Here is a 26,661-nt window from a genome sequence, read left to right as displayed (position 1 = left end):
TAATCTGAGGTTACAACACTCCATCAACAGGACAGTACTTCCCTACAAATATTAATTTAATATAACACCGGCTTTCACATTCAAAGACAAAAGTTATGCATAAGTGCTCAGTCTTGGAAAGTTTAGTGGTATCATTTTTTTTTGGTAAGGCATTTCATGCAATGGTAGAAACACAGTTGCTTTTTTCATCTCACAAGAAATAATAGCCCTACCTTTTACAACAACCCCCATAATCTATTAAAAAACAATTAATACCATTTGGTAAGTTAAAACACACCGACTATAAATTTGAAGAGAGAGAGAGAAAAACAAAACAGTCAGGCTTTAAAAGCCCACAAAAAACAGTTGAAGTCCGGTTTGAAGAAGGCATTTTTCTTTGCTGTGTTAAAAACACTGTTCTGGACATCGGCGTCGCCAGACCCCATTTACTGGGGCACGTGCCCCAGTATAATTGAGCTGTGCCCCAGTATAAATCTCATGAATATTTGCAACAGTATTACATTTTTTCAATGCATCAATTTAGATAATTCCAACAGAAGGAGACGCATATTTCTACTCAAATGCGTAGCAAGTGTGTGTTAACTCCAAATTGAGGATGTATTAGCGCCCCCACGTCAGCGCATGTCAGTGCATGAACTGCAGGTAAACTAACACGCTGCTCTCAACTAAGTTGGATGGGACACTGTGCGGCCGTGACGCATTTTTTTTTATTTTTATTGACAGGTAAGAAACGTTGTTCTGGTAACGTTTCTTACCTGTCAATTTTATTATTTTCCCAGTGAAACCACATGATTTATAGGCTACTAACTGAAAATTACTGCATTGGTTTGTAGATGGATATCAGGAAACTCCTCACACGAAGCAGAGACAGGGAAGCAGTAAACAAGATGAGAGAGAGGGAGGTGAGGTCCCGTAATGAATTAGTGATTTAAGCTAACTAGTTACATTAGGAACATTATAAGCAATATGATAGATATTTACATAATTATAAATTTAAGTTTTTTAATGTTTGCTGTAGAGAATGAGAATGAAGGTGCTGGAGTAGGAAAGGGAGGAGGAGGCGAGACTGACAGGCAAGAGACAGAGGAGAGACAGGACCATGAAGGTGATGAGGGAGCAACAACCAGCTTCCACAAACAAGAAGGGGACTTTAGTGACTTAGGGGGAAAGCATGATGGTCCTAAACAAGTGAAGTTGTCCCACAATCCCCAGGACAAATTTGGAGTAAAGGAAAACCTTCATTTAATTCAAAATGGTTTGAAAGCTTTGGTTGAAAAAGAAATCCTTGTCATCAAGGATATGCAGTGTTTTCAACTTGCTTGATAACATCATGTTCCCAACACTAACGAAGGTCATCCAGATCTCCATCACCATCCCAGTCTACAGCTGTAGTTGTGAAAGCTCATTCAGTGTGTTGAGAAGGCTCCACACTTGGCTGAGGTGCACAATGGGACAAGACAGGCTCCATCATCTTGCTATTTTATCAGTTGAAAAGGAAGAACTTTCTAAGCTGAGTCACAGTCTAGTGATTGACCGCTTTGCAAAAATGAAAAATAGGAGGTAAACTTTAATGCTCAAAAAATAAAAGAAAAACTTTCCCCTGAACTAAAACTCTGAAACCTAGGAATTAATGATTACTTCAGAATGTGTATAAGGAAACTTTTTATTTTTAAAGTTGGTAAAGTCTTATTTTTTATAGCTGCAATATTAAAAATTTTCATGTTTGTTAAAACAAATATGCTCTTACACTCATTAATATCTCAACTGGTAATTTTGGTAGGAATTTATCAGGGTGGGGCGGTGTGCTTGTCTGTATTTGCGCATGGAAGGAGGGGCATATGCGGTAGGGGGCCAGTGCCCCAGTAAAGCTTTGTGCCTAGCAACGCCCCTGGTTCTGGAGGAGCAGAAAGCTCAAAAAGACTGACAGGCATGTCAGGGAAATGTCAAAGTCCAACTGGAAACTGAACCAAATCATGTGTTCACTCGGCTTCCTTGGGCTTTAAATGTGTTCCAGGAGTCGGAGGACGGTCCCCCAGCAGCTCCAGGTAACTCGGAGGTCTGTTAGGAGGTGGAGGACCTTGTTGATTTTGGAAGATTGACACGGTGCCTTCATCACCAGCTTTCACATGGATTGTTGGCCTTCTGCAGTCAGTGGCAACAGACTGGAAAGTTTCATACTCATCATAAAAACCGTTTCCTTGCCGTTTCAGGAGGTGTGAGTAGATTAGTGACTCATCGATCATGGAATACAAATGTTCATCCTCCTCAGAGCCTACTGGTAGCCTGTTGGGTGCTGGCTGGACGTGGTCGTTACCTGAATTGTAGACTGACACTTCTGGAACAGCTTCTCTATTATTCTTCCTTTTTTTGCAGAGAAAAGACACAAAAACAAAATGTATTGACAAATACAGTTTGTAATTGATTATTAGAGCTAGAGAAAACATGAGAGCTCCATGTGCAGCTATTTCCTACATTTAGTTGTGCTCATCTCTGCTTCAATAGCTTTCATACATTAAAAATGTTAAATTATTTATCCCAAATTTCTGATGCTTCTGCTTTTTATATGACTTTCATCACGCACTGAATGCAATTTAGCAGGTAATAGTTTTTGTTTAACTTTCAATTTCCTTTCAGTCTTACGTGTCAGTTTCAAACCCTTTCTGAAACGTTTATCTTGCCTAACAGGAGTCTAGTTCCCTCACTGGGTAAAAATGTTGGGAAATATAATTATCATTCTTCATATGTATATGTAAAACTAACAAGTGTTTCTCAGAAGGTGAATGGAGTTTTATATAAGTTAAACCTACTAGAGGCTTCAAAATACAAAGGTAATTCTTTTACCAATAATTACCTAAGGCCAGAGCTACAGTTTTTGAAAACGTAAAAGGCCAAGTCTTAATTTCGTTTGCACTCAAGGATGAATGAATCAGAAAACACCAGAAAAAATGTATGGTATCTACCAGGTGAGCAATTATACCTGTTAAGTATGGCTGCTTAAAATAAATCTATACTCTACAACCATTTTTTCTTATATATAACTAAAAATATTTGAAGCCAATTCATAATTTTTCTTTCTCCTGAGAATTAACTTGCTTTATGATCCATGACAAACATTTCTAAAACATACATTGAACATTGTGATATCCAAAATGTAAAACGGTTATACATGCAAGCAAAGTTTGTAAGGAAAAGAGAAATAAACTAAAGAACTCACTTAAGCCTTATGTAAACCATCAGCAGCAAAATGATGAAAATGATGAGTAGACCGACCAGAGCACAAAGTATTGGGATCACAAGAGGTTTGCCTAAAAGTTTGAGAGAAAAAAAAGAAATTTCAAATTTCTTTCGGCACATTTGCTCTAAAAAGTGAGAATAAACATTTGATGATTACAGAAATACATCGAAATCAACCCAAGAATGGCTCCACCAGAAGAAAACTGTCAATAACTATATCTGATGGAAAATCATTGGGATAGTGGGAAAATTTACCCAAATCAATCTGTAAAATTCAGAAAAAATAAAAATAAAAATCCACATAGGAAATCTTAATGATGAAATTGAGAAGAAGAATATTTTAGGTTGGCTTGTCCCAAACAATTTTTAGAGATCAGCCAATTATTCAGGATAAAAGATGTACAAAATATTTTAAGAAAAGTTAAGAAGGGAAAACAAATAATTCAAATAGTTACTGTGGCAAATACAGAAATTTTTTTTTTAGAAAAACAAAAAAAAATGTAACTTACTTTCAGATTTCTTCTGCAGAGAGACCTCAAAGGAGAAATTATTTAGTCTCTGGCCTGCTGGGAGCTCCAGAGAGAAGCTCTGATTTTTCCTGATTGGAACCGTGTTGGGCCCTTTGGAACAGTATTTCTCCAGCGTAGCTCCTTTGTCTTGGAGAGTGAAGGTGTGTTTATCAGGACATGTTTTTCCATACCAATCTGTTGGAGACCTCCCTCAAAACTGATCGATAAGGAGTTTGTTGATGAAGAACTAATATTCCAGGTAAACCTGCGACGGTATTTCTCTAAACCTGAGAATTCTTTATAAACCTGGGAGACCGTGTCACATGATGTCTGGCTACATGCTGAGAAAAAAATAAGAACCCAGAGATAAAATTAGTCACTCTTAAAAAACATAATCTTTTATTTCTTCATACAAAAAGGATAGGTTTTTGTTCAGCCCTCCTTCCAATAGGACAGCATTTAAGCTTCCACAACTTTTCTGAAGGTTGGAGCAAACAAGGAGAAATCTATACCCATTTGTTTTGCAGGGTGCACAGATTTTTCCTTAGAAATGCCAAGGTAATTTAGAGTCAATAATGCCATGCCCTCTATCAAGGGTTAGGCTCAAATCTTATTCAACAGCTGGCTTAAAGTGCTCCTCCTCATATTCATCTATTTGTGGCTAAAAATCTTAGTCTCATCTAAACAAAGAGGGTAGTTCAAGTCAAAGTTTAGGTAACTTCACACATTTATATCTGTGATGATTGGAGAGTAAATGTCTGCCATTATCATTATCATTGTAACCTGCACAATATATGTGGTCTTCTGCATTTAACCCATCCTCTATGGACCTTTTTCCTGCATTTCTCAACATTAATTCCAAATATTTTTTTTTTGTCGTCCACCATCAAGCTCACCAGGATATATTAATGTTGAAGCCCATGAACCAGAATATAATGGATTAACAATGAGAAAAAAACATAAATAGTAATGAAACAATTATACAAATTGAGATAAAATCAAATTTTGGATTTTTTAGGATTTATTTTTCTCTGCAAAAAGAAAACATCTAAAGTATGAAGTTATGCAACTGGAATTAAAGATATTCTTATATTAAAAAATGCTTCAGCTACATGAACAGTAGTGCAACAAGTGATTTAAATTGGGTTTTACAAACTGTATATTGGACCCTACTGGATGAATATAACTTATTTTTGAAATTATGCCAATTTAAACCAAGAAAATATATCAAAGGCTGCTTGTAAATCATTACCATGAATAGCAATACATTTATATGCAACTGCTAACATTCAAGAATAAAATTTAGTCTGAAGTCATACAGTTTTACCTATATTGCGCTTGATTTCCAGTGTCGGTAGATCTTGAGATTTCTTGCATTTAATCTCGATCTCCACTTTGATGTTTATATCAAATGTTATGGAGTCTTTACATTGTTGTTGGGAAGGTTTAGCTGAATTTTTGCACATTTTGCAATCCATGTTCTTAGAGTTGATGATCCTGATGGTGGTTTCCTTAGCAGGTTTAAAAGTCAAACCCTTGCATTCTGCAAAACAGAAAGTGGTTGTCTATTTATTAACGAGGATAGGAAAGATGACTCCCTTCAATGAGGACATTGTATATTTGTCTCTATGCACATTTCAGCTATGACGTTTGGCTTTACAGTAGAAAGTAACAGCACTATCTACTGGTCTCACAATGGCATTAGGCTAATTTATAAAAAACACACACACAAAAAAAAAAACCAGTTAGTTGAGATCCCAGTAAAAATCCCTAACTTTTATTAAAAGAATTATTACTTCTACTTATTACTAATCCAATGTATCTTTCAGAAAGATTTAAATGGGGCAGACAATAATTGTTTAGGGAAGACTGCTAGTAGTGTACTCCTCAAATCTGGCCTCTATGGATGAGGGACCAGATGAAAACCGTTGTTTAAAGAAAGCCACAGGAAGCCTTAATTCGAGTTTACCACAAATCAAGAGGGAGAAACAACAAATACCCTGAAGAAGATGTTTTACAGATTTCAAACTGAAACTGGGGCTTTAATAAAAATCTCTACACATGTGACATTAAACCAACACTTAGTATCATACTGTAAACCTTATTGCTTAATTCCTGAGAATGTGTATAAAGACAAACAAAAAAGTAAAATAAAAAGGAATTTCTTTTTACCAAAATAAATGAATAACCAGCAGTACATCAAGATCCAAAAGGTGATAACTTCTGCTATAGTGTATGAATAAAATTTTCTATTTACAACTGATACAAGTAGAACCAAAACATGGACAGTAACACATTCCAAGAGCTGGTATGAAAAAAAGAAAAACATACTGGAATGGTTAGAAAAATAAAACCAAGCGACTCTGCTTTACGTGTCTTTCCTGTTCCTCGGATGTAGACAAAAATTTGTTTGTAAAACAACGTGAGCAGATTTCATTCTTTAATAGAAATCAGGACATTTCCTAAACGCTGGGATTGGCCAAAATCAAATGCACCCCACACTTCTCAGATAGTTGGTTTTAAGTTGTGTTGATTAATCCTGTATGACATGTGCTTTTTCTTTGACTTCACAATTATCTCCTGATGATTTGTAAATACTTATAAAAATGTTTGCATAAAGACGAAACAAAAAACATGTCTGAATCTTTATAAATGTAGTTGAAATAACAATATTTCATACTTTAAAAGGCACACAAAAGATAAACCCACAATCCAATTTGAATAAAACAGGTCAAGTCTCAAATAACATTGTTTTGTTTGTTTTGACATATTCTAAAATGTACCCCTAACTATTAAGTTTAAACTGGATTAACAATACATGTCTCATCAATTTCTGATTTACATTTAAAATATTTTTACACACTTACCTGAAATTATGGAGATGAACGCAATAAGAAGTAAAATCTGCAGAAATACTCTTTCTGTTCTATTAAAGTACATGTTTTGTCTTTGTGAAGATGATCGTAGGAGTAAACAAAAGTTGCGTGCTCTTTCTTCAATTCTTGTTATCCACTGATGCGAACATTGCCACACATTTTAAGTTTTCTCCCTCCCACGCTTCCCTTTTCAGGTGCGCCAGCTGTGGTTGATTTTTAGATGCCCTGACTTGTTTTTTTTCCATCCTAACGTGATCTGTTGCATGAACAGGAGTGACTGGATTACCTGAATTCAGCCAGATTGAAGGCGTGGCCAAGGCAGTTGGTGTTAATTTTTTTTTTTATAGATTACAGTAAAGCACAACACATTGCTTCTAGATAAATGCAAAGTCATGGTGTTGTGCATTTATTAATATTAAAAAGTCTGCTGGCTATTTTAAAAGGACTTTCATGTATTTAAATTCCCAAAACTTATATAATTTAGTTATTTAATCATAAACGGTTAATAGATTATATTAAAAAACACAAAACTGTTTTATATCATATAATAGCGGAATGAATCATAAAGAACCTTTGCCAACTTTGACACAAAGACAAAAAAGCATCTTTAAATACCAACTAAATTGACCAAGATTAAATAAAATCCTGGACTTGTTAGTTTGTGTGGAGGTTTTTTTTTTTTGAGGACCCAAATGAAGAGATGGGTTTTACTGATTTAAATAAGAATCCCACGGGCAACTGAAGCTAAGTTAAAAAAAAACAAAATACTGAAAACCAAAAAATATCAGAGACGAAAAAGCAACAAAACAACAAGAAACAAGCAATGAGGAACTGTAGAAGTGGTGTATATATGGAGAACGGAACAAATGATGGGTTAATGAACTGATATAGAGCAGATGTGGACAGAAGTAACTAGAAGGGAGCCAAAGGGAAAGAAAACAAGCACAAGGGGGCAACAGAGAGTAACTCGAGAAAGAAAACAACTGCATAGACACAAAATTACAAAGAAACTAAAAATGAGCCTAAACAGAGGGCAGAAAACTGACAATTGCTGTTAGTTTCTGGACTGTTCTAGGCCAAGTCTATGGAGAGATATTTGTGCCATCGGTTTGAGCGCGCAGGAACCAATCCGAGCGCGCAGTGAGACAACACGCGCGCGCGCAAAACCGGTCTGGCGCGCGCTCAACTCTGAAAAACCCTCTCAACACACTGTTCTCGCGCTCAGTTTCATCTCTGCGCGTGCCCGAATCCGTCTCTGCTCGCGCTTGCTCTCCTGCTCTCTCTCCGCGCTCAACACCAGCTGTGCGCTCGGCTGTTTCTCCGCTCGCTCGACTCTCTGCACTCGCAACTTCAGCAATGTATGTAAATGAACCATACCATCAGCCAATCACACTCAGCTTCTTTTCATCCAATGAAAGCATTCCTTCCTTCTTCTTCTTTTCTATCATGGCGGTTCGCAAGCAACTTCAAGGTGCATACCGCCACCTACTGTTCATGAGTGTGTAGCAACATTGTTTTACATCTATTAAATTCTATTTTTTAATTTTGCATTCTGAAGATAACTAAATAATGCTTTCCTTAATCTCTAAACATCCTTTATATTTCCTTTATTTCCCAATAATCCTTTAAGACTCCATTCTTGGCCTGTCATTTCAACTACTCTTCTCAGTTTTTCCCTTTCAGGTTCATATGTTTTACAGTTCATTAATATGTAAGCATTCGTTCCAAATACTACATCCGGTTAGATGAAAAAAAAATAAATAAATAAATAAAAACACAATCAGGAAAATCAAACTACTCTTACAGTTATTTTGTCAACATTCCTAAGATAGTACTATAAAATATCTTGAATTATCTCAAATAAACTTCAGTAAAACAGTTATTAGATCATTGCCTCATCCATCTCTTTTACCTGCTATTGACATAGATTTAAATTTGCTGTTTTAAAAGAAAAATAAGGAGGATATTTCAGGTTCAAGTATGGTTCAACAGTATATAGATAATGTTTTGGATCATATTGGCCTTACTCTTAGCTTTTGTGGCGGGTGTTTCTTCTTTTTGTTGTTTTTTATGGAGGTTGGCAAACAACAATTACCGCCACCAACTGAAAAATCCTGTTTATCAAATTATTCTTTTTAATATATATAATAAAGAATAACCCTCTTATTTAGAGTCCATCTGTAAAAGGTCTTCCAAATAATAATTGTTAAATTTCAGATCAGGTCTGCTGTCTGAATAATTGCGTTTAAATTAATATAACAGTCGCTGATCTAAAATCAGAGCAAACTAAACTTCTTAATGGAACGATTTCTTCAATCCATTGTAAGGCCAATATGATCCAAAACATTTCTCCTTTGTAGGCTGAATTCCATCACTGATTCTTTTACCCGATTTAAAAATAAATTATGAAACTAAAACAAAACACCATTCCTAATATTGGAATATTTTGAAGCATCCATAAAAAATTTAACATATCCATAATATTTTTTATCTATATATTGTTGAACCATACTGGAACCTGAAATATCCTCCTTATTTTTCTTTTAAAACATCAAATTTAAATCCATGTCAATAGCAGGTAAAAGAGATGGATGAGGCAATGATCTAATAACTGTTTTACTGAAGTTTATTTGAGATAATTCAAGATATTTTATAGTACTATCTTAGGAATGTTGACAAAATAACTGTAAGAGTTGTTTGATTTTCCTGATTGTGTTTTTATTTATTTATGTATTTTTTTTCATCTAACCGGATGTAGTATTTGGAACGAATGCTTACATATTAATGAACTGTAAAACATATGAACCTGAAAGGGAAAAATTGAGAAGAGTAGTTGAAATGACAGGCCAAGAATGGAGTCTTAAAGGATTATTGGGAAATAAAGGAAATATAAAGGATGTTTATAGATTAAGGAAAGCATTATTTAGTTATCTTCAGAATGCAAAATAAAAAAATAGAATTTAATAGCTGTAAAACAATGTTGCTACACACTCATGAACAGTAGGTGGCGGTATGCACCTTAAAGTTGCTTGCGATCCGCCATGATAGAAAAGAAGAAGAAGGAAGGAATGCTTTCATTGGATGAAAAGAAGCTGGGTGTGATTGGCTGATGGTATGGTTCATTTACATACATTGCTGAAGTTGCGAGCGCAGAGAGTCGAGCGAGCGGAGAAACAGCTGAGCGCACAGCTGGTGTTGAGCGCGGAGAGAGAGCAGGTCGAGCGAGCGCGAGCAGAGACGGATTCGAGCACGCGCAGAGATGAAACTGAGCGCGAGAACAGTGTGTTGAGAGGGTTTTTCAGAGTTGAGCGCGCGCCAGACCGGTTTTGCGCGCGCGCGTGTTGTCTCACTGCGCGCTCGGATTGGTTCCTGCGCGCTCAAACCGATGGCACAAATATCTCTCCATACAAGTCAAGCCTCACAATTACTTGGATTAAATATGTTTGAAAATGTTGTAAAACTCAAAAGCTTTAATTTACTTCAAAGTTCTACAAGACAACTTTAATTTCTAGATAAATTTGGCATTTCCATTTCACCAGTATTCTAAACTAATTTTATTTTCTCCTATATGGTATACATTCTGATCACTGCTGCACATTATAATGGTAATGTTCATTTCACTGTTGTAAGCTATATGCAACGGAACTACATTTCGTACACACTCTGTGTATACAAAATGACAATAAAGTTTGTCTAAGTCTATTAAAGAACAAAGTATTTGGCACTTATAAAATAATTGTAAAAGTAGCTCTTAGGCACATCCTTCTAGGAAAACCTTAGAAAGTTTCCAAGATTGCTCTGGGAATTTGACCTTGGTAAGATACAAGCTAATTGCAAAGAACTTCAAGCCTCAAGAGAGCTCTTACATGCATTTTTTATGAGCCAAACCAGGCCCGACAACCATGCTTGCAAAAATTCAAACCGAAAGGCAATTTGAAATACCTAGTTAATCCAATGTGCCTGTTTCTGGACCTGGAGAGAGACAACCAACCAATGCATCAGGAAGACATTATGAAGGAAGGCCTCCTGTCAAAATTTTAACCCAGGAACATCTTGCTGCAAGACACAAAAGCCTTGCTTCAAGACTTTTGTGCTGACAATTGCACTGCCATGCCTTTAGTTAATCTTTTGATCCAAATTTACACAGTTGGTTTCCAGTTTTGGACACAAGAGTACAGATGGTGTGATAGTGGTGCAGGAGTTCTTATGTATGGAGGCTTTGGTCCTCGACACAGCTGTCACAGGTTTGGATCCTGGCCCATCTGACCTTTGTCGCTTGTCTTCCTCTCTCTCCAAACCTGTTTCCTGTCCCCCTGCTATCGAAAATAAAGCCAATGCTAGTACCTAAAAGTAATCTTGAAATAGAACTAGAGTATAGATCGAAATCCTGAGGTAGTTGACTTTACTTTTGTTAATATTAAATACAGCATTTAAACTCTAAAGAATCCAACAATATTATTATTCCAGATGTTACTTGGTTAGTAATCCCAGTTTTTTTTTAATAATTATTTTGAAATAACTTTCCTGAAGTCTGGAAGTTATGTAAATGTAAATCCCTTCACTGTCCCACAATGGGGAAATTCGTTCTCTGCATTTTGACCCATCCTCTAACGGAGCAGTGGGCTGCCATTGTGTGGCGCCTGGGGAGCAGTGTGGGGTTAAGCAGGGGCGCCTCTAGAAATATGTCATAGGGGTGGCCAGATGGGGCCTCTTAAATTCTTGGGGTGGCACAAAGAAACATAAATTCTGGATTTTATTCTACTGCTGTCACAGCAGAGGAATCCTCACTTTTTGTGTTCACTCAATGTCTGTGATGCCTCATCAAGTTAAGGATATTATCATAGCTTTTATTAGAAATCGCATCTCAAATATTTCCTGAATTCTATTCATATATTATAAAATGACACTCACCTTTACTGAAATTTCCATACAAATAAAGTACAATAGGCTAACAAAGAAATAAACGAGTAAAAATATAGAAAGGTCCAATTCAGCGGAATTCATTAATTTCATTATTTTGCCCACATGGTAATAACTGGAACACTTGCTTTCACTGAGTTCTGCCCTTCTTCTGTCATCAAAGGTGCTGACTGTCCCTGGTCTGCTGCTGTTTGATGCTTTTCCTCATCACTGTTCTTTACCAATGCTGGCTCTGTGTCATCATCATGCTGGTTGATCTGTTTCTCCCCTCTTACTTAACTACAAGAAATAGTTACCTGGTCAAAACATCAACTCAAGTTAAAATACTGAAGTACTTTTGAAAATACTAAGTATTCAAAAGTACATGCATTCAAAAGTATTTAAGTATTCAAAAATGCTAATAAAATATTGTAATATCAGTCCATTCTGTCTAATTCTGAAAGTAATTTCAAAGAACCTTGTACCTTTTAGAAGCCACCTGATGTATTGACAGCTAGAACCACTATGCTGCCATTTCTAAACCACCTGTGAAGAACTTCAGCATATAAACGCAACAAAAAATAAGGACAGCTATTTTGATTATTATTTCTTATTTAGAAACAAACCAAAAAGAAAACAGGATTGTCTTGATTCTCCTCACAAATTCACTATGGAATAGATGGTTATGGTTGAATCTGTTAACACAAAGAAAGTTTAACTCTGATTTGAGAACTCAACTTGGCCACATGGCAACAGCTGACGCCTTAATAAAACTTCTAAACTAGAAATAATGCCCTGAGTTTGTCACATTTGTGGAACGTCATCCAAATCTCTAAAACAGTGGTTTCCAGATTAAGTCCTAATTTTTGCTATCCTGTATGTTGAAGATGTATTTCAAGAAAGAAAAAGTGAAACAGTGGATTGCAAAGCTAAGCTGAGCCAAAAGGAAAGAAGAACAAGCAGCTTCTTGGAAATGGAGTAGAATAGAAAGTACAATATTTGACTTTAAAATGTAGTGGAGTGAAAAGTTATAATTACCCCCTAAAAATTATTCAAGTAAAGAAAAGAGACAAAAAAAGTAGCTAAGTACAATAATGAAGTAAAATTACTTTGTAACTTTCCACTACTGCCTGAACTACATGTTACAGTCTCGTGCCACTTTTACAGAAAAGAAAAACAGAAGAGAAACTCTCTTCTTTCCAAGAAATGGTGTCCTTTTGTTATGTAGGTTTGAAACATTTAGCCTGCCTTGAGGGAGAGCAGTATGATTAGGCAGATAACATCTAACCTGCCTCAACATGTCACATTGATTATGAGAAATCTGTGGAAGGAACGGTTGCCACACATTTGGGGGCAAGTATAAAAACAGGGAGATATGTGATATTTTTAGAAGCAATTTGGTCATGAAAATAAGTTTTTGCCTCAAAGTGCTTAACTACACCTTGATGTTTACTATTATTATAATGAAATTCAGTAATACACACGGAAAAGGAATCCATCTGTTGGATCTATTTGATTATAGATGTTTAGTTACTTTAACACTGTCGTACCACACTGACATGAAATAATGGTGTTAAAGCAAATAGATTAAACAAATTAAACAAAAAAAGCAAAATAAACTTCTATACCTTTTTTAATATTTTTAGAAACAGATTAATCACAAATATGAAACTACTAACAACATTTTAACTGATCATCAGATTCGATGCAATGGAAATTTTTTAAGACGTCTTCCTGTAAGAAAAAAATAGCATGGCAATGTGCCAACTGGGATCTGCAAACGGAAACCTAAGGGACAAAAAAAATTCCTAAAATTGAAATGAGTCAAAAGGAAAATGAAACAGAAACACCTTATATCTGTAATTATAAAAAAAAAAAAAAAAAAAAACTTGAACAGGCCAGTTTGGAAGACAGGAAAAAGAGCAAGGGATAACTGGGGTAGGCTAAAGGCTTTAAGTATTTATTTCTTTTAAAATATTGAAACATTAATACAAATAAACACATATACCAGATCTTTAGAAATTAAACAGTATATTAATAACTGCTCTCTAAAAACAACATCTATCTGTCATGGTTTTAATAAATAAGAAAAGACAACTATTAAAAGTAGATGTTACAGAGCATGATTATAGGTTAAATAGCCCACAGTGACAGCACACTTTAAAGTCCAGTTTCTGTGCCAAAGTCCTAAACTTTGTATAATAAGGCAGAAAACAGTCTAGAAAAGATTAAAAACTATACAAACACTGTTTGAAGAGAAAAAGTTGTCCAACTTCTACATGACATAAACTAGGAAGGCCTACAGGGTGTACAAAACACATTAGTGTTGGTCCCAATATGGATTATTGTTGGCTATTATAATTAGACTTTACCTTGATTTGTCCTAAAGAGGAGGAGGAGGAGGTCTAAAGGGAAAAGATCAACCCAAACGCTGAAGGGTCTTCACATTCATTCACTGATGCGTGCAGCTGAATGGCTACAATTATAGTATAGGCAGCACAGGCTATGTTCAGATATTAAAGTGTTTATTTTTGTGACACTGTCAGCACTTGACTGGGCTATCCTGCTGCATTTCTGGACTACCTTTGATCTGCCCTTAAAAATATAAACGCATGGGATGGGGGAAACTTGAACTGGATTGTTTTCCATACAGTTTATTCAAATTCAAATACATTAAATTCTTATTAGATGGTGTCTAGTTTGATTATCACCTGGTTTCAGCTGTCTTTATTTGGTATCACTTTCAAACTGGTCCAATATTTGCTGATAAAAAAACGACAATAACGAAAACCAAAAAGGAAGCCTGTAAAGGGATTTTTTAATTTCATTTTTCCTTCATAGTTTTTAAAAAATGAAGAAAAAGATGCAACCGAATAAGAAATTGTATTTTATAAAATCCAACGTTTAGTGTGGATGGATTTCCCCCCCCAGATTTGATCTTTTGTGCTGTAGTTTTCATGATGCACTCCATGTGAAGTTAATTAATGAATAATCCATGAACTAGCCCACTGTTAGACTATATCTGTTTTATTTATTTTTACTGAACCTATTTTAAGGTGTTCTAAGGCCAACAAACCCCTTAAAATAGCTTATTATAAGGCTTTCACAAAAGTTTATTTTAAGGGAATATTGGTAAATTTTATATTTCTTGGGATTAAAGGTAGTCGTTAAATGCTGCAGAATAGTCCTTTAGTGTCGTGTTTTTTTGTTTTATTTTGATCAGTTATCTGGGTCTCCTCTGCTCCATCCCGTTAGGCAGAAATCCTGCAATGATGGGCACCGGCCATATGAGAGCAGCAACACTCCACACGATGATGACCAGAGTCATGAAACAAGCCACTAATGTGGACTCGATGGGCTTCCTGTTCAGCCTCCAACTTTTGTCCCCCTTCAGCTCGTCCAGGCTAAAATCCACGCAGCAGAAAGACACCTGATCCCCGCTCTGCTGTCCCCTCGACCTGCCCTGGCCGAAGCGGCGGTACCGGGACATCCCGCAACCCACGCACAGCCTCATCTCCTGCTGACCCCCGGTGACCCCGAGGTGCTCGATCACCACGGGGGAGATGGCCCGGTTAAAGGAGGCGGAGAAGAACGCCCTGCCGTGGTTGTTGGTGGTGTAGACCAGCACGTCGCACTGGAAGCCGAAGCTGCTGTCCCAGCGGGCCACCAGCGAGGTGGGCAGCAGCCGGTGGACCGTCACATTACACTGGGAGGGAAGCAGGCTTTGCAGCGGGGACACTTCAGGCGAGGCGTCGCTGTCTTCCACGGACCTTTTGGAGAAGCGCACGTCCACCTCCAGGTTGGCCAGGAACCTGTTGGAGGAGTTGATGGGCGGTAGGAGGAGGTCCTCGTCGCTCCATCCCCGGCATGTCGAGAGAAGCGCGGTCAGAGCCAGCAGGAGGGTCGGGGACTTGTTCAACATGGCATAAGGCGCGTCTCTCCGGCTCGCATTGTGCTTAAAGAAACCTCAAACGGCTGGATGGATGGGCAGTACGCAGAAACGCCAGGCGCTGCTGGTTTTCTTTTGCTCCCAGTGGAGAAATTCATTCACCATGAATGCGCACAGCTCCAGCCATGCGTGCACACACCCTTCCTCCCTGCGCAGATCTCGCTCTCCAAACTCAGCGGCTCGGTGCGCTCTGAGCTTGGCTCTGTCACCTCAGGTGTGAGGAGCAAAAACACAGGAGAGTGATGAGGGGAGAGCTCTCAGTGCGCAGGGACGGCAGAGGCAGCGCAACGCACGCTTAATGATGCTGACCTGCTTTCACAAACCGCCTGCCTGAAGAACACCCTAATTCCTACTAGAAAAAAGCTATTTAACTCAATCTAATGTTAAAGGGAATGTTTCTGCACATTGCTCAGTTTATCAGCCTAAGCAGGCTTTTCTATGCTTGGGTAAATAATCCCCATTGGGTATTTGACATCCCCTTTAAGTCTGCCCTATATATTCATAATTTCATATGAAAACATTACTGCCCCTTAAACTTGTCCCACATTTTCTCAACTTACAATCACAAACATACTATAAACATCTTAAATTTGTTCCATTAGACTAACAAAGAATCACATAGTTGTCAAGTAGAGCAAAAATATTACTTTTTATTTTGTATCTTGCAAATAAAATTCACTAAAGTGTGTCAGGCACCTGTATATACACTGGGGAAAAAATAGAAATCTAGAGATGTCATTTTTTCTTTAAATAAGTGTATTTGTTCTTGGATTGAGGTGATAAAAGAAACATTTTGCCAATGGAAAAAGAGAATTTACACTTCTTTTAAGTGTATATTATCTTATTAGTTAAAAATACTCATTCTATTGGCAAACTATCTGATTATCGGTTATATAAAGAGGTAGACTTTCACTAAATTGTACAAGCTTTTACTTAAAATGTGTTATCGTAGATCATTTCTTCAAATTTGGAGTCCTGCTTGAAGGGAATTTCTGTCCGCCTCTTGAACTGCTTTAAAGTAAGATATTAGTTCATTAATATAAGTGGACATCCATGTTTTAGATATTCTTTTTTATACTTAAGATTATCAAGCACCCTCTTCCTGACCTGTCCTCCATTATTTGTGGTGATCAAGTTGAAGCTGATGGAAATGACAGATTTCCAGGTGACTTTTACGATAAGGTCATCCCAGTGATTGTGCCTGGTGTTTCACTTGAGTAATTGCTCCAAAGCATAAGAACATAATCCATGTGCCATGCAGAGAAGATTAACCTCTGAACCTTTATTTATCCAGAATGGATTCATCGAGCTGAGCTTCAGCTTTAGCCATCGCGGACAGGACTTTACTAAAACCTCAGTTTCTGAAACTAATATAAAACTGCAGTCAGTTCAGCATTATATCAGCTGGAGCCCTGATTAAATATCGTTATGCAGGCGCATACAAAGACAAGTTTTCCAATGGAGAACTGTGGTCAGATTTAGCTAACTAAATCTGACAACAGTTCTCCCTTGAAAAGTTTTATGTACACTAAAGGACAAAATGGATTAGAACAGTTTAAACTTTTCATCAGTCTGTAAATCTCTACATACACTGAACATAACAGGATAAATCTTTTTCGCAATAACTGTTGTCAGTATAAAACCCTTTTTCTCCCCTTACAAATTTAAGCACTTTCTTTTATAGTATCTTCCTACTAGCCAGCTGTGCTACCATATAACATGTGCAGCATACAACATTTTTAATGTCAGCATTTGTGCCAGTAAAAAGCTCCCCTTTCTTCCTACTAAAGTGCTGCAGTAGTGGGTTTGGGATCTTCAGTCGAAGTTCATAAAAGTGCTACGGCTTAAAATAATTTTTTTCAGCATATGTGCAGTAGAAAATGTTTCTATAGATACATGAAGATAAATATGAACCTGCGACTTGTTCCAGCTGTTATCCATCTTTATTCCATCTCCGTTCCACCACCAGATTCAGGCCTGAGGAGATTCATCCCTGTTTTCATTCATTCAGCTCCCACATATTATCAAGGTAAATTTCAGAGCTAATGTTTCTCGCCGAGGTCTGAGCACCCAAGATTTAAAATAACATATCAGTAAAACGCTTCTACTTGCCTTCTTTCTTTTTGTGAGATTTTCAGGTAAAGATGACAGCTTCATCTGGTTCTTTAACCCTCTGAGACGTATGCTTCAACTGCTGTTGTCCTATTTTGCTACAGTTATCGTAAAGATGTTAATAAATGCATTCTGAGGTTTTCACTTTAAAAATATTTTCAGGGTGTTTTTTTCACAGTTAATTTAAAGAAAAACTTTCGTCAGGTCTGTGATAGTAGTACCACTGGAAAAATATTATTTTATCTCTTACCTCTGAAGGTTTCATGTAAATCTAATGATTGTGGAGCTATTTTTGATTTATTTTGGATTTATTTCAGTTGTGAAATTGCTTCTGAAACTCTGCTTCACAGGTCAACACTTCACTCTTTAGTAATTGTCAAAAAAACACAACTAATGGTCAGCTGTAAAAAAAGCAAAAGGTTTTTCCTTTCTCTGTTGTTTCCAGTACCTTTAAAAAAAGAAAAAAAAGCTCCACATGTTTCTTTTTGGTGGGAAGGAAAATAAAAATTGTTTTTCCTAGCATGCGGCCCAAGAAACCAGTTGGTAAAGGGAGCATCTTATCGTTGTTATGGAAACTTGGTGATCCCAAAATGCCACTCTGTGTGCAAATCTCTTTTTACCTCTTTTTTTGTTGGTGAGATAAACATTGATCCTCATCCAGTGTATTTTCTCTCATTTCCAACTGTCTTAATTGCTTTCAGTATAGATTTGTGACTCACTTGAAAAGTGACGCCTTCTTGTCTCTCCTATTTTAAGAGGAGCTAAGATAAATTGTCCAACAGGTTATGTTGTATTTAAACGGAGAAGACAAATGGAAATTACAAGTTTGAAAACTCTCTATTCAGCTTACCAAATTTAAGTATAAATAAAAAAAAATTACCAAGTGCTTTTTGTAACTAAACAGTTAAGGAAAGAATACATGATTTTTTTTTTTTTACATTATAAAATTATGCTACCATAACAAAAATAGATTTTAGTTTTAGGGATTTTATTTATGTCTATCAGATGTGCTTGTGTATATTTTCAGATGGCACTGAAAGGTAGGTGACCTGAAAAGACACTTTCACATGTGTGACAAATATCAACGCCATATCTGTTTGCGGTTGTTTTTTAAAGATAGATTTAATAATTTTAGTTTTTCGTTTTTTATGTCTTACCTGCCACTTTCAAAAAACAAAGCCATCAGTTCATAATCTCCTGTGTGTTCAGCTGCTCTCCGCTCTATAGGGTTTGTTTATGCTGGTGCTTGTCTTCATGTAGCATAATGTGCACTGAGGGGAGGCCAGACACATCAATAAACATGTGGCTTTGCAGCAGCAGCTTTTTTTTATCACCTGGTTGCTCCAGCATTAGATAAATCATTTAGATCTGTGGTTGCACACCTGGTCAGGTTTAGACAGTGAAGATTTTAAAATAGGTTCTACTTTATTGCTCAGAAAATGTTGATTGTTGTACAGTTTGTATATTTATTTTAATTACTCCAAAAACAAAAGGGTTAAAATCTAATCACATGCTCTCCTACCCTTTAAACAATCATTTTTTTTTGTTTTAGCCTTATTCTATTGCAGAAGCTATGTTTACTGTTTTAGTCTTTCCATGTTTTTGTAGCTTTTATTCTGAAAAAAAAACAAAAACATATTTTTTCCCAGTATTCTCTTTCTAGAAACTCATATATAATGCATCTGAAACTATTATGAGATATTGACAGAAATGGGTCATTGACCAGGAGCCAAATCATGATGAATTATGCTGTTTCATCTTTTTGCAAACTAGGGGAATTAAAATGCTACTTAGACGAACCGCTCTCTTTTGTGCTGTTTAAATTGTGTAATTTGCTACAGAGTCCTGCCTCTTTGTATTTGATGTGAGAGCATACTCAGGGTAAAGATGCTGTGCCCTCAATTTGCACCTCAAACACCTTGTCCCGATTTAATTATGACAGCATATTCAACCTCCTTTAGCTTTGGAACAATTACCCAGTTGTTTGGCTCTCTTTCTGTAAATTCAGATGTCTGTATGTCTCTCTGAAACACTCCCACACATCCCCTCAAATGTGGAGCCCACTACATCAGATATGCCCCAGACAATGTAGTGGTGAACACAGGAGGGAGATGTAAATGACTTCCTTGCTCATTAATTATGCTATAAAAATGTAAATTGCTTTGGTGACAAAAATGCAAATGGAGTAAGATAAAAGTCTCCCCTGCTGAAGGAAAGTGTATGAAAGATTCATTTTCAAGCATTGCGTCTCTATTCAGGACAGAAAGGTCTCCAGGAGCTCCTACTTGGTCTTCATCAGATTCACATTTCGTCAGGCGCTGTTGCTGTGACCCATCGACTCAAACACAGAACTGACTTAATTAGGTTTTGTGGTTTGGCTTCATGCATTTTAAGAAGTGTTAAATCAGCTGTTTTACAGCTTGATCTGGTGGATCTGAAGGCTGCAGACATACTGCCACACTCCAAGGCAAAGAAAATATATCACCAACACAAGTAAGAAAGTAAAGTTTATTTATAAACTTCTATTCACAGGTAAAAATCACCAAATGCTTCAAAAAAAAAGCAGGCAAGCCTCAGCCCCAGCATTGTTCCAATGGCCAAGAACACAAGCCCACAAAGAAAATAACTGTTTAAACTAGCTTTACCTCTCCCTGGGCCTACCCCTCCCCTTATCATGGTGGAGGGGTTTGAGTGTCCCAATGACCTTAGGAGCTATGCTGTCTGGGGATTTTATGCCCCCTAGCAGGGTCACCCAAGGCAGACAGGTCCTAGGTGGGGGGCCAGACAAAGAGGAGCCCAAAAATCCCTATGATGAATAATACAAATGGACATAGTGTTCCCTCGCCCGGACGCGGATCACAGAAGCACCACTCTGGAGCCAGGCCTGGAACTGGGGCACGCTGGCGAGCGCCTGGTGGCCGGGCATTTATCCATGGAGCCCAGCCTGGCACAGTCCGAAGAGGAAGCATGGGTCCCCCCTCCAATGGGCTCACCACCTGTAGTAGGGGCAAAAGGGGTCGGGTGCATTGTTTCATGGGTGGCAGTCGAGGGCGGGGACTCTGGCGTTCTGACCCTCGGCTGAAGAAGTTGGCTCTTGGGACATGGAATGTCACCTCTCTGGTGGGGCAGGAGCCTGAATTAGTGCGCGAGGTTGAAAGGTTCCAACTAGAGATAGTTGATCTTACCTTGACGCATAGCTCTGGCTCTGGAACCAGTCTCCTTGAGAGGGACTGGACATTCTTCCAGTGTGGAGTTGCCTCTCCTCTGCGATTTTAGTCTAGGTTGCTTACCGAATTTTTTTTTTGACACAGGTCAACACGCTCTTCCCACTGGGACTAAAAGCTGATATTGACAGGTTTAAAATGGTGAGTGAAGGAGGACCATGAGCACACAGGAGAAATGTGGTAGATTACTTGCCTCCATTTATAACCAAGTATGTTTGTTTAACTAACTAAGCAACTCTAATGAGGATGTAACCAGAGACAGTACATAAATCTGGTTTTATGTATAGATTAAGAGAATCTAAAGCCTCCCCCTTTATCCATACGATCTAAATGTGAGTATTAGTGTATTGTTAGATAAATATCTTTTCACTGATAGCAACTACTCAGTGTTTTTTTTTTAAAGTTTTAGTGTTTTTATTAAAACTTATTTTATGTTATGGTACACAATGAGCCAGCTGACAACTTTATTAAAGAGTAGTAACATTCGTCTTCTTTTAATGATTCTCCTATGCTTGCCTGTACTACCACTATTTTCCCTCCCTCTGCTCTGCACTGGAGTCAGTTAGGATCATTGTTTCCACCTTCTAAACAAGCCTTATTCATCACACCTGTGATCCTATCTATATTCCTCTCTCTACTGGCAAGGAGTTGCCAGATTATTGATATCAAATGCAGATTTTACAGCAAAGAGGAGCTAGGATATTAAGCCGGGGGGAGATAACATCAGCATCGGTATCATCCCCACATTCCAAGATTGGGCACCACGCCCCAAGAATTACACAATTCCAGAGCAGGCAACTCAAAAGTTAAGATCATAGCTAACTTCAAAACCTGGACCTTTCTGAGCTGATTACCAACACTACACAAAGTACCATCATAAAGGGCACTTCTTAGGATGGTTGGATATAAGATGAACAGCCACAGGAGAAGTACCCTCCATGAAAATGATGACTGGAGGCAAAGATCAAGGCAGCACAAGGGGAAGTTGGCAGCGATCAGAGCTGCAGAACAGTTTGATGAAGAAAGAGGTGCCTAGGAAGTACAATAACCTGTCCATACCTGCGGCTTTAGAAACTGCCAAGACAATATTGTCTAACCATTTGAAGAGTTTTACAAGAGACATTGACGCCAGGAGAATAATAAAAGCCAAGGGAAGGATACAACACCTATGCTCAGTGGATCGAAGAAACTTGTAATCACATAAAACTTTACTTATGCATAACAGTTATCAATACACAGCACCCATTAACAAACAGACTTTGTTTTGATATACTGCCATGAAAAAAAAATTAGACCTCCCTTTTGTTGTGTTCATTACATCATGGACCTAGGACGGTTGAAATCCCCCCCCCAAAAAGGATAATCTAACCTGTGTGCCATGACTCTATGGTAGTAGCAGGCCTATCAGCCTGGGCAGGTAAAGCTAAGAACAAAAAAGGGTAGAACGTCTCTTGGTGTGCAAAGTTGGTGTTATTAAAATAACCACTTGGATTCATCTGCAAGCCATACTGTCAGCTATCGATGTGTAAATTATCTTAAACCAGAAAACGATATACTCCAAGAAAGTTGGCTGTTATGCAACATTGTGTTTAGTCTGTGAAGTTTGTTGCTGTTGAACAACTTCTTTTAAAAGAAAGTCCAATTGTATTCAGGGTAATAAAATAAATCTCATTAAATATTTTGATTTCAGCTTCAAGAGGAGTATTAAAAGTTAAATTCAGGGGGTATAAATATAGTAAAATGATCGACTGAACTTACTATTTAATATCCACATTAAATCTTGTCTTTTAGAATAAAATGTTCTCATATTTCACAATCTTACCATCTGCCAATCAATTGTTATACTTTGTCAGAAAATTGCTAAGATGTTAGATTTCATTCTGATTACTAATAAATCGGCAAAGGGTGATGGGGGGTCTGAGAGTTATAGCAGCACAGTTTCAGGTACATGCAAGCCTTTCAGCTGCAGATATTCTATTTTTAATCCTACAGCTGAGGTACAGCTGTGCGAGATGAAAGATCAGGATAAATCATGATGCTGCCCCAAAGATCCTTCCAGATTGAAATCTTGTTTGCAGCCACAAAGCTCCTCATCTCATTTATGCAATCATGGTTCTTTCTGAGCGCTCGATCCCTTTGAGCACAGATAAGTGAGGGGCGCATGAGCCTCTTGTTGGGAAATGAGAACTGGAAATAAAATCACACTTATAACGCCCCCTGATACACAGTCAACAGCAGGCAGGGACCCATCAGCCGCCTGAGAGGGAGTGAGATTGCTTCCTGGGCCCAAGCTTCGGTCAGGCGGATACAGATTGTGAATCAGACTCTGGGTCATGAAAGGTCACCCTTGGACAGGTAGAGACAAGTCTGCCCTCACTGGAAACATTGCTGAAAACATTGCTGCCCCTGCAGTTCTGTAAGGTTGTTTGTCATCTGCTGCTCTGTTGATGAAATGCAATCAAGAGAAGGGGGTGATTACCATTGGCTGCTTGTCATGTTGGGAATAGGGAGGCGTTTGTTATTAGAAAAGAAGGGTAATTGGTTGCTTTCGGCACTGATTTTTTTTGAAAGACACAAGTAGGCGAGCTTGACATGAACACAATGTTGTATTTCAGACACAAATTTTAGTTTCCAATGTAATACAAGCAAGAAAATAAATTAAAAAGTGCATTTTTTTTTACATTTAATTACATAAAAAATCATCTAAAATATCTCGAGGAAGAGTTTCTCTGAGATAGTGCAGATTAAGTACATGTTTTATCTCATATTTCAAGCAATACATTGCCTTAACTCATTCAAACTCCCCCCTGAGGAAACTGAGTCTCCATCTGCTCCTGTTATATGATATAATTTTTCCTTACATGTCATTCTGTTTCAGCAGTATGGAGAAAAAGAGAAAAAATACTGGAAGAGAAGCTAAGACAAGTCAACTTTATTGCAATTTTAAAACACATTTAGCTTGTTTTTACTTTATATCTATACCTAATTTTAACACAGAAGTAAATTTTAATACTCACTGTGATCTCTGGAATTGAGAGTCAAGACCATTAGGGGTGCGACATTTTTTAAAACAGGATTTTATGTAACAGACTAAGTGTAGAGCTGGCAGCATTATGCTGAGGGACGGGAAAGGGATATTTTGCTAATGCTACGTTTAGACCGCATGCAGCAGAAGCAGCAAAAAAATTGCGTGTTGCTTCATTTTTGTGCCTCGTATACAGGGGCTGATTTACCATTAGGCAAAACTAGGCAGTTGCCTAGGGCTCCGGGTTCCTTGGTGTCACAATGGGCTTTAGAGATCTGACCCACATGCAGAGAACCACTCAGAGACCAAGGGTAAAAGTTTAACAGGTTTACTGTAGGTTAGCAAACGCTGATGGAGATTGAAACTCAGTGGGGAAACAATGCTGGAACTCAGCAGACTGGTGAACCGGAACCGGAAACTCTGAAGGGGAGATCACAGTGATCAGTTCAGGGACAGTGAGAAAATTGACTGAGGCTTGAATATTGCTGGAGAGGCACTTACTTTTGGGGGGTTCTTGGTTTATCCTTGGATCCAGTTTGTGGGGGTTTAATCCAGAGAAGAGGGATCTCGTTGGAGAGCGGACAGGCAGACATACGTTGGACCCAGAGGAGCAAAGGAGTAGACTGTCACTTGGTTTTCCAGGAGTGGACTTGAACGGATCATGTGGAGGTTTTCCCCTTGCTCAGTAATTCCTTCCAGGGGTAGAAGGTCCAGGCTTATCAAGTAACAAAGGAAGTCTTCCTGTCGAAGAACAAAGGAAAAAAAACAAGTTCAGACTCAGAGAAACAATGCTAAGGTTAGACTCTGCTGATCTCAGTTTGGCTAGAGTACCCAATACTGGCAAACACTCTGGCATCGAGGTGGTGACAGCCTGCTGCTCAAGTACTCCTCTGATAATGATCCAACGAGCCGCAGGTGTGCAAGGAGAGGCCCAATGAGGACAGGGCACCGCCTGGTGGTGGAGAGAGGAAAACACAAAAACAACCCACACAAACTGGAATCCTAACACTTGGGGGCCCATAAAACTCTGATTACATGTAAGGTTAATACAGCTATTACGTATTTGTACATATTAATTATGTTTTTGATAAAAACCCTTCGTGTAGTGTATCTCGGGTCCCCCCTTCAGTGTCCACCAGGTTGGATCAGTCCATTTCCTGTGCATGTGCAGAAAGGTGACCCTGAAGTGAATCCGGTCCTGAGCCCCAGATAGGAGCCCCAGCAAGGCCCCGGCCGGCCAGGGCCCGCGGAGATGCCGCCAGGCATGAGCCAGTAGCCACCCAGGCATCCACCCCAGACCTCGAGCTCCACCAGTGCACCGGCGAGCCCCGACGCCAGCCAGCGGAGGGAGAGCAGGACGGGGGGAATGGGCTCCGTACTTAGTGGAGACTTGAGATGTGTTTGGGAGAGGGGGCAGTTCAGAAATAAACTGTTTCAGTGGAGTGATCATAGTGATCTGCATCAGCAGCGCTGTGTCTGTCTCCCTGCCAGTTCCCAGATCAGCTTCTCTGATTGGTTGATATGGCGTGTCGAGCAGCAAAAGTTAGATTTTTCCAACTCCAGCAGCTGCTGCTTCTGAAGTGCGTCCAGCGTGTCAGATACTCAGATGCTCATGAGGCCCTGCTTCAGCTGCTCAGATGCACTGCTCCTGCTGCTCAAAACGTGCTGCAGGACCTTTTGCTGTGTGTGGACACTGCAGGACACTTTGCATGTAAACTAGCTGGTACTGCTGAGATTGTCTGCTGGGTCAGCTTTGCCTAAGTGTTCTGTCATGGGTAAGTTATCTGAGCCATATGCATGGATGCATCTCTAGGTAGAATTAAAAATTGTTTTTCCAAGTATGATAAGGTGGGATCTGGAATCAAATGGTTCAGGAACAGGATAATCGCAGGAGCTTTGCGTAGTTGAAATTTTCTGTCATGGCGAGTCTCAGTGGTGGTCCGGGAAGACTGCTATTTGCAGATGAGTCAGGAACTTCAGTGGAATAATGAACAGATGGCATATTGGAGGGTCGACAGGGTTGAGTTGGTCCAAAGAGGAAGGAAGAATGGAGCTCCCAGTCTATCCTGATAACATGGAGGACCTGCAGAGGATTTCTCGGAGTCCAGGAATTGTGAACTAGAGTGGAATCTGAGAGCTCATCAGTGTTTCTGTGGAATCAAACATGAACTCACAGAAGTGAGTTTCTTAACAAAGATCAAAGTTAAGAGGGCTCTGCATTACCACTAGAGTTAACACTCAAGCATCACAGTGCTGGCAGCAGGCTCCTTTTATACCGCTCAGCTGATGGGACTAATTTCCTGCAACTGTGAACAATCAGCTGTTATTACATTATGCATCATACCTGTTATATATTTGGCATTTTTAAGAAATGCCACTCTTGCATAACTTCATACCATGAATATTATAATACTAGATAGTGTAGGCTTTAGGTATTCTAATAAACACTTTGAATATACATTACCTTCTTAAGTGGCTTAAAATCGAAATATTTCCACACTTGGAAATGCTCCCTTAATGTTTGCTCCATGAAAGGATAATCAAAAAACTCTGGATATCAAAAAATGAGAGGTGATTTTATTATATAATATGTGTAGATCGGTGACATGAACTGGCGCTTCAGCCATCTTAAATACACTGAGTTGTGCCAAATGGTCAAAGCTCCGCCTCTCACCTCAAAGCAGTCTGAATGAACAGTGATGGTATTGAAAAGTCACCAGTGACATTTTGCAATGCCATCTCCAGCCCACTGCTTCACCATAACCACCCTATAGAGTTTGAAGCCTGCATCGAAGCCTCTGTGTTGGACGTAACATCACTACCTTTCATCAAA

The 26,661-nt window shown here is 38.4% G+C and overlaps 1 protein-coding gene and 1 long non-coding RNA gene across 2 annotated transcripts; both read right to left on the bottom strand.

Annotated features, from left to right (window-relative positions):
- Positions 1 to 1,899: 1,899 nt before the first annotated feature.
- On the bottom strand, positions 1,900 to 6,862 carry LOC119783746. The gene is made up of 5 exons (XR_005280850.1): positions 6,611 to 6,862; positions 5,071 to 5,286; positions 3,744 to 4,084; positions 3,215 to 3,305; positions 1,900 to 2,361 (listed from the first exon to the last, which is right to left on the bottom strand). It is a non-coding gene; the product is annotated as an uncharacterized LOC119783746 (long non-coding RNA).
- Positions 6,863 to 13,457: 6,595 nt separating this feature from the next.
- Positions 13,458 to 15,752, bottom strand: LOC119783728 (transmembrane protein 158). Its single transcript, XM_038285370.1, has one exon. It carries the CDS (start codon positions 15,438 to 15,440, stop codon positions 14,742 to 14,744), a length of 699 nt encoding a protein of 232 aa, XP_038141298.1. The 5' UTR covers positions 15,441 to 15,752; the 3' UTR covers positions 13,458 to 14,741.
- Positions 15,753 to 26,661: the final 10,909 nt, after the last annotated feature.

The sequence above is a fragment of the Cyprinodon tularosa genome, unplaced genomic scaffold (assembly GCF_016077235.1).
Source record: "Cyprinodon tularosa strain WSP-4 unplaced genomic scaffold, ASM1607723v1 ctg210, whole genome shotgun sequence".
NCBI lineage: Eukaryota > Metazoa > Chordata > Actinopteri > Cyprinodontiformes > Cyprinodontidae > Cyprinodon > Cyprinodon tularosa.
The sequence above is the reverse complement of the archived record's forward strand: the minus strand, read 5'-3'. Positions and strand labels throughout refer to the sequence as shown.

Bases quoted from the DNA above. Each gene is read 5' to 3' on its own strand.
- LOC119783728 (XM_038285370.1), bottom strand. From the start codon at position 15,440: ATGTTGAACAAGTCCCCGACCCTCCTGCTGGCTCTGACCGCGCTTCTC.